This window comes from Globicephala melas, chromosome 1 (genome assembly GCF_963455315.2).
Source record: "Globicephala melas chromosome 1, mGloMel1.2, whole genome shotgun sequence".
In the NCBI taxonomy this organism is placed as follows: Eukaryota; Metazoa; Chordata; class Mammalia; order Artiodactyla; family Delphinidae; genus Globicephala; species Globicephala melas.
In genome coordinates, this window is record NC_083314.1 from 33981169 (window position 1) to 33993219 (window position 12051).

The window sequence follows — 12051 nt, forward strand, 5'->3', positions numbered from 1 at the left end:
CTCTTATTCTTCCCCCGACACCCCTGTTCCAGCCTCCTAATCTAATGTTCACCAAGTACATACACACACACATTCAAATGTCACGTATGTTTAGTACTAACTATATGCCTGTGCTAAGTGCTTTAATGTATATTATCTCTAAATATCACAACAACTTTGTGAGGTGACATTATCACTCCCATTCTATTTATTTATTTAGATATAATTCACATATCATAAAACTCACACTTTAAAACCACACAATGTAGTGGTTTCTAGCCTATTCACAAAGTTGTACAACCATGACCACTATCTAATTCTAGAACATTTTTATTGCCCAGGAAGAAATCCCATACCCATTAGCAGTTATTCCTCATTTTCCTCTCCTCCCATCCCCTGGCAATCACTAATCTACTTTCTGTCTTTATGAATTTGCCTGTTCTGGACATTTCAAATAGATGCATTCATATAATATGTGGCATTCTGTATCACTCCCATTTTACATATGAAGAAACCAAGACTCCAATAGGTTAAGTAACTTGCCCCAAGTCCCACGGTTAATAAAAGGCTGAACTAGAAGAGGAACTCAGGTCTGATTCAAGTGCTTGTGCTTGCTTTTGACTACTTTTTTTTTTTCCACTTGTTACACCAGAAAACAATGGTGGTTAAAACTTTTGACTACTATATGCTGCTTCCATACAGGAAGAAAATTGAGAGAAAGTGAAAGTTTTAGATATAATTGGGGAAATGGGGTTTTGTTCATCTAAGGTAATACAAGTAACAAATAAAAATCACAGTTATAGCACCATCTCTGCTAAGCTTCTGTTGAAATGCTGAGGCAGCTCTTCTAAACAGATCATGGCAAATTACTAGAAAGCACACCCTTCCCAGTCTCTGGCTGATTTACCCCACAACCGACTCCCCTCCACCCCTCAGCCCCATGAAGATGGCAACTATAAGAAACCAGGCTGTAAAGAAAATCCTCTCTCCCAACTTTCCATCCCTTGCCCAGATGCCACTCTGCCACTTAAACTGTATTATCCATACAAATTTCTGTCTAACAAGTCCAAGAAAAATGTGCACTAGGGCTTTTCTTAAATAAATAAGTACACTAGTGCTTTTCTTCTCCCTTTTAATTCTGGCAACCAAAAGAGGGTGAAGGATGTTGGAGAAACGAAGTTGTTAGCAAACCAATGGCAAAGAGCTATAAAAACCTAAGAACTGTAACTCACATAAAATGCCTATAATCTACCTTTAGCTTTTTCCAATTTTTCTACTTTATATGTTGCGTATGCATATGGCTGAGATTAGATTACCCCTTTCTAGAGGGCCAGGTTCAGATCTTCGATAGTCCTTTTCCTCCCTCATCCAACATAAACAAACAGGTGCACTGTAATGATAATTATATTTTTTTTTCTTTCTTAGCAGAAAACTATAGAAGGGGAAGACTGATCTCCACTAACCCAAGGCCAAGACCAACGTTTGTTTTTACTTTTTAACCCCATTACCAGGGGCTCAAATGTTTATTGACTAGTAATAGCTAATACTTACACAGCACCTTACCAGGCACTGTTCTAAACACATATACTAACTCCCAACAACCCTAGAGGCAACTACTATGATTATAATCCTCATTTCCAGATGAGAAAACCGTGGCACAGCGCTGTTGTGATCTGCCCAAGGTCACTCAGTTAGTAAGGAGCGGAACCAGGAAGAAAGGAATGTGGCACAGATTAAAGCATTCCAACTAAATACATTTAAGTCATTCCAATTTCTTAAAATTGAGAGGTTTATGATACACTGCAACAGCTTGGAACTCTACTAGATCATAAAACAAGAAAAATACTTCTCCCTCTGCTACTCTGTAGTACTCCACTCTGCCTGTCTTCAGAAGTGGTCAAAGCCTTTATCTCATTACTTCTGAACCCTCTGACAGAGGAAAATCAACAGATAGACGGGCTCTCATTCCCTATAGTTACGTGAAAAGAAGGCCAGTGCTTTGGGAAGAAAAGGAGGAACTGAATCAAGGCGGTTTCATTATAATTCAGTTTTCCCTGTACAGGCCAAGCTACTCTCATTTTAGATTCCACCTACTTTTTAACTTCTAAAACATCATGTACATTATATACTCACTATACTGCCCTCAGTGAATTGAAAACTGTGAAAAATAAGAAGGAAGCATTATTTGGGGGGTTGTTCCCATCTCTTTTGTGGTTAAAAGTGAAATAATAAAAATTTACAGTTAATCCATGATCTTCAATTGCTCAAATACCATACTACATCCAACCTAGAAGACACTTCCATTCTGAAATGATAATTTAAACCTTCAAAAGAGGTTTTAAGAATTGAGGTTAAGAATTGAGTGTTCCTTCGCTTAAAATTTCAAGTTCCTATTAATCAGAAACCAACATTCACAGAAGAAAGTTGAGACAGTCTCTGAATGAACTTGACCTTCTAAAGATAGTCTGTAAAGGGAGAGAACAAGAGCTAGTTGTCTTTTTTTTTTTTTTTTTTTGAGCTAGGTGTCTTTTAAGGAATGGTTTCTACTTTCTAACACAATCACCTAAACAGCTGGGAAAATGGCATCCCCAAAATATACACAGTAAGTGCCACCTCACTAATTTCTCCTGATGCTCCTTTTCACCTCCAAAAATAAAACTGTCCACACTAAAGGAATGGAAGCATTTCATGGAACAAAATCAAATGGCTCCCAGTCCTGTCATCTGTACCCTCTCCTGGTTTTTATTTCAGATGGACAGACTCCAGAGGGTGAAGAGAGTTAAATACGAAAAGATTAGTTCATGATGCAGTCAACTAGAAAAGCCAATGAGGCAAAATACAAAGGTGCATTTGTATTTCTTAAGTTGGCTTTTAAAGAATAAAAACAAGAGCCAGCCAAGGTGCCTTGAAAACCTCCATCTCTCTGAGGTGAATCTACTCTCTGATTTTTTATCAGTAGTAATTCTAAAATAGTTGTTAAAAAATTACAGCAACAGAGGGCTTTTTAAGATAAGCTATAAGAAAAACTTGTGAGCAGCAGGGAAAGCCGCTGGAAAGCATTGCTGAGGGAGAGGGTGAAAGTACACGTTCTGGGGCTCATCCCTGAAAACATCTGCCCTTCTCACCAATTGTTTTTGATAGCCTCACAGAAATTAGTTCCCTCTATGGGTCCATTTTAAGAATAACAAATCTCTGGGCAGAAGATGGCAAAACCACAACTTCAGAAAAGCTAGTCATACCCCCTTGTCCCACTTATCCCATGAGGTAAAATAAAAGCTTTTTTATTTACATCCAGGCCAACTAAGTGGAATATCATCAATCAGAATCTTATTTTTATCACCATTTCTGGAGTCTCAGACAAATTTAGGATATTAAACATGCAACTTTGGAAATATAGGGCCCAACACACAAACTCTGAAGAGTTTAAGAATTCACTGTATTCTACGCCTCATGTTCAAATTTGCTGTCAGCATCTAAATTAGTGTTTCTGAAAGTGTGCTTGCTGGCCCACTTGCGTCAGAATCCCTACCCATGGCTTGCGTTTAGATTCTTAGGACCCACCCACTAGACATAATCAATCTGTGGGATAGAGCCTGAGATATTTTCAACATTAATCTTAATACACACTTTAGTTAGAGAATCACTCAATGAAACCCACTGACTGCTATACTGTCCCAAGGTATCTGTCTGCATGGGATGCCAGTCCCTTCTTCCATCCAATCTGTTATTTCCTAATTAGACCAAGTTATCAAACCCTCCAGTTCCCCACCAACAGCAGTTTAAGAGGAAGCAAGAAATTAGGAAAGGTCAAAAACGCTGCACGATTTTAAATGCTTTAGGGCCTCTAACACATCCCAGAGAGAATCAAGTCAAGTTTCAGGACCAAAAAACGATCCTTTCCCTGTCTAACTTCTTCACCCTAAACACAATCCGCATCTCTGGCAATTCCCTGGCACCCGTCAGACATCCTTTCCTTTAGCGACCCCAGCCCCATTCCCCAGTACATTCCTTTCACAGAGTTGCCAAATGATTGATGCAAGCGTATTTCACATACATAGTCAAACACACAGACGCGCGCGCGCGCGCGCACACACACACACACACACACACATCGGACACACAAAATCCACTACAGTTCCCTGGCCTCCTAGGGCTCCCTGCCTACCGCCCGTCCTCCATCCCTCCATTCCACCATCCCTAACTGGGACTCTGACCACAACTGCTCATCCCCGAACTCAGAGCAACTTTCCTCACTCCGAGGCTTAACCTCCGCCCTCTCGAACTGGGGCCCTCCGCCCTCCCGCCCGTGCACAGCCCGGTCCCCTGGATCCTGCTCCTGGCACTCCTGCCTTCGGGCGCCCCTTGCCCTCTGGTCCCCGCGGCCGAGTCCTTGGAGCCCCTCCCCTCCCCCACCCCGAGAGATGCCCTCCCACGGCATCTCGGATCCGGCCAGCTCAGGCCCGGGGGCCTCGCCACGCGGCCCTTCTTCCACTTTCCGCCTCTTCCCGGGGTTGTTTGCAGGGGCAGGGGTGTGGCCCACCCTCAGTTTGCCTCTCCAGCCCTGTCTTCCTCACGGCTACCCTCCTTACCCGCCTGCAGCCCGATCTCGGCGACATCGCCGGCAGGGCCGCGCTCAGCCCCGCCGCCTTCCGTGGGGGAGGAGGGACAGCTGTGGTTGTGGGAGCCCTTGATGTCGCGGAAGAACTTCTGCGTTTCGCGCAGGTTCTGCCTCAGCCGTCCCAGGTAGCGGCGGTAGCGGCCAAAGCCCCGGCACAGCTCGCGGATCATTCCGCCGCCTCCCGGGCCGGGACCCGAGTCCGGCTCGCTCCCCCACGGCACCCCGTCGCCCTCCATCGCCTCAGCCTGCTCTGCCTTCGCGGCTTGGTGCCCGGCCCTCTGGTCCGGCTCCCCTCCTCCCGCCCCCCAGTGCTTAGGGCAGGAGGAATCCGCCTCCTGACGCCCCCGCCTGCAGTCGGCCGGGTTCCCAACCTCCGTCACCGCCGTTGAAAACAAACCAAACCGCAGTGCGCTGCGAACGGAACCTTTATCTCCACTATCCAGAGGAATGAGGGAACGATCACCGGAGCACCCCGTCACTGCGGGGTCTCCTGGGACTTGTAGTCTGGGCCGGGGCCGAGCTCCAAAACCTGGAGACTGTGGATGCGACCGACCGTCCTTTGGTATACATCTCCCCCGTTTTCACACAGAGCTCACACGCTCTTCCCGACTTAAAAACATGTTCCTGCTCCCTACAGAAGTGTCCCTGAGGAGAGAGAGCACCTGCAGAACCCGGACTCCTGCAGAAGGAGGGGTGCCTTACTGAAATCAGAGCGAAAGATTTTAATAGCAAAGAAAAGTAAGGAAACAAGACTGAGGCTAGTACTGTCTCCATGGCTACCCTAAATGACTCTCACTTTCCAATACAGTAGATACTGGGGAAGCGGCTGAAAATACCACGGAAATAGGGAAACCCCTCATGTCTGCATTGCATTCTCCTTTTCAGACTTTCCTTCTCCAGGTGTGGAAGGGGGGTTGTAGAAGGGTCGTTAAAGAGCTGTAAGCTGAAGTTTAGTTGGTTTCTTGAAGTAGAGAGACCGAGCTGGGTAAGGGGAAGTTGAGGTTAGTAGCCTTCCAAACCAGTTCTGATTATCTTAATTTGGCTTCTGATAATATGGAAGACTTCTAGTGACATGGATTGTGACGGAGCCTGGGACACAATTAGGAATAAAACAAAACTTGACAACCACTCCTTTTTCACTTCCTGCTTTCTTTCTCCTCTTCTCCAGGCACAGAGCCCTCCTGTCTTTCTTGCCGTGGAAAGACCCCATCTTCTACCCAGGCCAGATGTCTTTTCCCACAGGCTGGATAGTGTAGTCCCCCAACAGAATTTAAGAGGAGACTTGAGTTTGAGTCTGAACTTCTCCAATGCCTTGCCTTGAGACCTGTGAAGTAAGGGTTTGGGCTAGTTGATCTTTATGCCCCCTAAAATTTTGTGAGTTTTGCTTCAAAATGTTTGCTTTAGTCTTCCAACCTCTCATTCCTTGAGTGCAAGTGCTCTTAGCTTATTGATGTTGTGATAATTGGGTTAATTCCATGTAAAATGGGAAGGTTTTACCTGTCCAGGGGCTTTTAGTATTGTATAAAAAGGGGTCACTGGCTCACATGAATCTCTACTTGGTAAATGCGTGTGAAGTCTGCCCTAAGAAGGAACTTCAAATTCCTTCTCATGTTCTCCTTCCCTTTTACTTGCTCACGTATTCTCCATTTGTCATTCTTTATCTTTGAAGACCCCTTCAAAGTCCATTGCAACCCCTAAAAGGCTCAGTGAAACAAATGAAAATACAAAATGAAAAGTTTAATGCAAGATGGTTTATACTACTTTTTAGAAGTGGTGTAACAAAGCAATGTGTGATGATTTGCCACACACAGTAATTTCTAGCAAAGGAGATCAGAAGAGAGAGTAGTTGAGCTGGAGTTGTCCAAAAAAGGAATTGGGAATTAACATCTTGAAGAAGGGGTGAAACATGGCTAGGTGGAAGTAATCAGGAAGAGCATTCTGTAAGGTAAAGTTCATGGAGCTCATCCTTTTAAAAACTATTCATTAGTTCTTTATTTCTAAAGTAAGTACAGTAAGTCCCCTACATACCAACGAGTTCCATTCTGAGAGCACGTTCATAAGTCCAATTTGTTTGCAAGTCCAACAAAGTTAGCCTAGGTACCCAACTAACACAATCGGCTATATAGTACTGTACTGCAATAGGTTTATAGTACTTTTCACACAAATAATACATAAAAAACAAACAAAGAAAAAATAAAACATTTTTAATCTTACAGTACAGTACCTTGAAAAGTACAGTAGTACAGTTCAATAGCTGGCATACAGGGGCTGGCATCGAGTGAACAGGCAAGAATTATTGACGGGAGGAGGGAGAGGAGGTGGGAGGTGGGAGATGGTAGAGCTGAAAGATCATCAGCCATAGGAGACGGAGGGCAAGCTGCAATTTCACTCACGCCTGACATTGATGGAATGTCACATTCGCATCTTTGAAAGTTCGCAACTTGAAGGTTCGTATGTAGGGGACTTACTGTAATATAGGACTGTGATATAAAATTCAAATGGTGCAAAAGGTATGCAAGGGAAAACTAAGTCTTCCTATTACTCCCTGTCTCCCAGCCACTTAGTTCCCCTCCCAGGAGGTAACTACTGTTGCAGATGTAGATACTATATAAATATATTTTTTAAAACACAAATATAGCATACTATACTTACTCTATTCTGCCCTTACAGACTCTTCCACAGCAGAACATAAAGATCTGCCTCATCCTTTTTGACTGTATATTATACTACCATATGGATTGGGATGTTTTAATTAACAGGTCCTCTGTTGATGGACCGTTAGGTTTTGTGCGGTCTTCTGGTATTATGAACAATGCTGCAGTAACTAACCTTTTACACACATGATTTTTAATATGTGTATGTCTCATCTCCATTTTTGATCTGCTGGGGAAAGTGATCAATTTTTTCCTGCTACTTAAAACTTTAAAGGGTGTGAATGACGGTGAACTCTTCCTAAATTACAATCAGCTACAAGTAAAAATACATGTTTTATTCCAATATCTAATTCTAAGGACAAATGTGGGAGAATAAGGGTTTGAATGATAACGAGAGAGGATTTAAGTTAGTGTAGGAAAGTGTTTCCTGCAAGTGATGATGTTAAACACACAGAACTACTTTTGTTCCCTCCTAGGACACCACTAAAATGACAGTAATGGAATTTTTTTAAAAACATAAGCACCCAATAATGAGAGGAGCCAGTAGCAAAAACAAAAAAACAAAGTAGAAGCTGGGAAGCAAATGGACAAGTGTTAACTAAGTTACTAGCCTGGAAAAACCTGAATCCGAAACCCCAAGTGGGAAAAGCTGAGACCCAACCTGATGTAAACTGCAGAATCCCTCAAGTCTCAGGAATTGGTAACAGTAGTTCCCCTCCTAGCTACTGTGTATAGGACAACAGGGCTGCCATGTACATCTTGAACCATGGGCAGGGATTAAAACAAGGATTTTGAAATCTGTTTAAGAGCAGTTAGATCTCCAAATCACCTTCCCCTTCTTCAACTGTCCCCCTGACCCCACTCCTCCAAAAGAAGACTGAAGTATTTATTCTCCAGAGAGGGCTGAATCAGAGGTCTCTGTATAAAATGGGAGATTAAATGAACTAATGGATACTGGATGTGAAGATTCCCAACCCTCCTCCTCCATTCAATTCCTAGATCTCTAGCTACAAGACGTTTACTCTCCAGAGAGGAAACTTGCAGTGTCTTCTTTAAGGAATCTGACCAGCCCAAGAGGAAAGGCCCAAAAATACTGACATCAGAACCAAGATTTTGGGTTTTATTAAGGTATAATTAACATACATTACATTAGTTTCAGGTATACAACATAATGATGTGATATTTGTACATATTGCAAAATGATCACGACAGTGAGCCTAGTTAACATATGTCACCATCCACAGTTAAAAAAATTTTTTTCTTGTGATGAGAACTTTTAAGATTTACTCTCTTGGCAACTTTCAAATGTGCAGTACAGTATTATTAACTCTAGTAGCCATGCTGTACATTACATCCCAGGACTTATTTATTTTATAACTGTAAGTTGGTACATTTTGACTCCCTTCATCCGTTTTGCCCCGACCCTCATCCTCACCCTCACCTCAGCCTCTGGCAACCACCAATCCAGAAGAGAAATTTTTGTCTGGCTTGTTCATTGCTGTGTCTCCAGCACCTAAAAGAGTGTCTGTCATTTAGTAAGTGTTCATTAGATATTTGTTGGATGTTCACTCTAGATATTTTTGAATATTGAGAAAAACACAAAGGAGAACATGGCTTAAAAACCACTCATACTTCTATTCAGAAAGAACCAGTAGGTTATATTTGTATCTATTAATGTTGATCCTCAATGCCAATTATAAATCTCAAAGTATTTAGAAGGAAGAGGAATAGGTGAGACATACGTTATCCTTTCTAACTTTACTTTCCTATGGCAAGTTCCTCTAGGTTAGATGATTTCTAGAGAGATTCTGAAGACTTGATAGTCATGTTCATATAGGTGGGAATCAGGTGCTTTTTGTGGAACACCAAAAGACATTAACATTGAATTCTGTAATGTGAGTTAGGAACAAGTTTATTATGAGAAAATATGACTATTCTCTGTTATGCACCATAAAATCACAATCACAAGTCCAAGAATTAAAAAACCCACAAATTAAAGAAAAAAATACAACAAACAATTAAACAACATTTCTGAGCTTTCCATAGGTATTTCTTTACTACTGTTCAATTGTCATCATCTAAACTTACTAACAGGCAAGTGATATTCAACTCCAAAGAAGAGAGGAAAAATTATGGAAGATGAGAAAATATAATTCATTAACTTAATTTTATTTATGAATTGGAAAAGATCACCATTACCAAGTTGAGCAGCAGAACATACCTCTTTCCAGCTCAAATTGATTTCCAAGGGAACTTGTTTGAGAAGCCCTGTTCTAGACAACCTTGCTCCCTTCTCAGCTTATTCTGTATATTGCTGGTGTGTTGCAGAGCAGTGCCTCTCAAACTTTAATGTGCACAAGACTCACGTGGGCATCTTGTTAAAATACACATGTGACTCAGTAGGTCTGGGGTAGGGCTTGGGATTCCACATTTATGACAAGCTCTCAGGTGATGCCAATGCTGCTGGTCTGTGGACCACACTTTGGGTAGAAAAAGTGTACAGAGACGGAACAGGAATCAGCAAAGTCTGAGGATTAAGGAAATAGGATTGGAGTCAAAGAGACCTGTGTTCAAATCCTAGTTCTACCCCTTCCCTCTTGTATGCCCTTGGAGACACTACTCATTATCTATAAGTCTTAGTTCCTCATCTGTAAGAGAGGAATAATAGTACCTTCTTCATAGAGTTATTATGAGCATTTAAAACAACAATGCCGGGACTTCCCGGGTGGGCCAGTGGGTAAGACTCCACACTCCCAATGCAGGGGGCCTGGGTTTGATCCCTGGTCAGGGAACTAGATCCTGCATGCCTGCCGCAACTAAGAGTCCAGACCCGGTGCAGCCTAAATAAATAAATATTTTAAAAAATCAATGCCAATTATAAATCTCAAAGTATTTAGAAATAAAAAATCTTTTTAAGAAGCAGTATCTGACACATGATGTGTTTAATAAATGACAACTGCTTTTATCAATTGTGGTATCATTTATACAAACCCGATTTCTAGTCCTGACTTGCTACTGTATAGTCTTGGGCAAGTCATTCGCCCCTCGGAGTCTTGATTTTCTCATCCATCAAATGGGATAATAATTATGACCACCTCATAAGGTTATTATGAGAATTGGAACAGGGAAAAAAGTATTAAAAATGCTTAGTACAGAGGCTTGCACATAGAAAGCATTCAATAAAAGATAACTGAGATGCTGATGATTGCTACAAGCTTATGTTCTTATCCTGGCTCTGTGACTTGCTAAAAGGGAGAATTCTATAATTGTGTTTAATCTCACTGTGTTTTGAGGAGGATGGAATGAGCCATAGGAAGAGAAAGTGCTTTGGAAATGAAATCCTGTAAAAATTTAGGAAAAAGCACGGGAGTCAGAATCTGACCTGAGTTCTGGTCTGAGCTGTGATGCTACTTACTTTGTGATCCTGGGCAAATCACTTAACTTTTTGGAGCCTCAGTTACTTCATCTGTATAGTGAAGCTAATGCCTACCTCACAGGGTTGGGAAGACTAAATGACATAATGTGTAAAGCAGTTAGTAACTCTCCTGGCACATAAGAGTATTTAATAAATGTTTTCTTTCCTCCCTGTACTAAATACATTCAGGATTATGTATTTTTCCAAGGAAATTATGTATTTCCAAGAACGTTTTGGTTTTGTTTATGAGATTCTCTACAGGTAGGTTTATTAACTTGAAGATTAAAGGTCTATAAAACAGAATTGCTAAATGTATTCTATTTAATTATACATCAAGTATCATTCCAATGCTGAATATTTCATCAGTGGCATCCCTGGCTGTTAGGATACAGAGCATGGGAAGGAAAAACAATCAAAAGAAATTTAGTATAACCCCAAACAGAGGTAATCTTTGTTTTACTGCCAAGAAAAAGAACAACTAGAAGAACAAAGTAGAAGAAGAAAGTAGAAGAACAAAGTTTCCAGAAATTTTTTAGAGTAACTGACCCAGAGCTTTCCAGAAGAAGCGCTGAACATTGCTTTGCCACAATTCATTTCTCATCAGTAAGATTGGAAGACTAGTAATGCTTTTCCAAGTCTAAATGTTTTTGATCCTTTTTCCACTATGTTGCCTGGCATTTTGGTGGAACTCATTTTTGGTTAATTTCTTTACCTGCCACAAGACCTTGTAACACACGTTTTTATCTTTCTGGGCTGATCCTGGAAGGAGAAAGATGGATAGCTGAAAACCTATCAACACCCTTTTCTTTGTCTATATTATCTTTTTATTTTTTTAATTTGTTTTTTAATTTTTGTTTATTTATTTTTTGCAGTACGCGGGCCTCTCACTGTTGTGGCCTCTCCCGTTGCGGAGCACAGGCTCCGGACGCGCAGGCTCAGCGGCCATGGCTCACGGGCCCAGCCGCTCCGCAGCACGTGGGATCTTCTCGGACCGGGGCACGAACCCGTGTCCCCTGCATCGGCAGGCGAACTCTCAACCACTGCGCCACCAGGGAAGCCCTATTTATTTTTTAAAGCATTTTTTAAAAATTATTTATTTATTTTTGGCTGCTTTGGGTCTTTGTCACTGTGCGCGGGCTTTCTCTAGTTGCAGCGAGCAGGGCTACTCTTCACTGTGGTGCACGGGCTTCTCAATGCAGTGGCTTCTCTTGTTGCAGAGCATAGGTTCTAAGTGCGTGGCCTTCAGTAGTTGTGGTACACGGGCTCAGTAGTTGTGGCTTGCGGGCTCTAGAGTGCAGGCTCAGTAGTTGTGGCGCACGGACTTAGTTGCTCCGCTGCATGTGGGATCTTCCCGGACCAGGGATGGAACCCGTGGCCCCTGAATT

General features: G+C 42.1%; 1 protein-coding gene across 2 annotated transcripts in view; it reads right to left on the bottom strand.

Moving 5' to 3' along the window:
- The window catches only part of DSTYK (dual serine/threonine and tyrosine protein kinase), a 56401-nt gene extending 51379 nt beyond the window's left edge, over window positions 1-5022 (bottom strand). The window contains exon 1 of one of the 2 annotated variants that reach the window (XM_060293510.2): window positions 4569-5022. In XM_060293510.2, coding sequence (XP_060149493.1) covers window positions 4569-4833 — 265 coding nt within the window. In that variant the 5' untranslated portion in view covers window positions 4834-5022. The remainder of the gene's footprint in view (window positions 1-4568) is intronic. The other variant, XM_030872770.3, reaches the window with a different exon arrangement.
- Between the last annotated feature and the right edge of the window lie 7029 nt (window positions 5023-12051).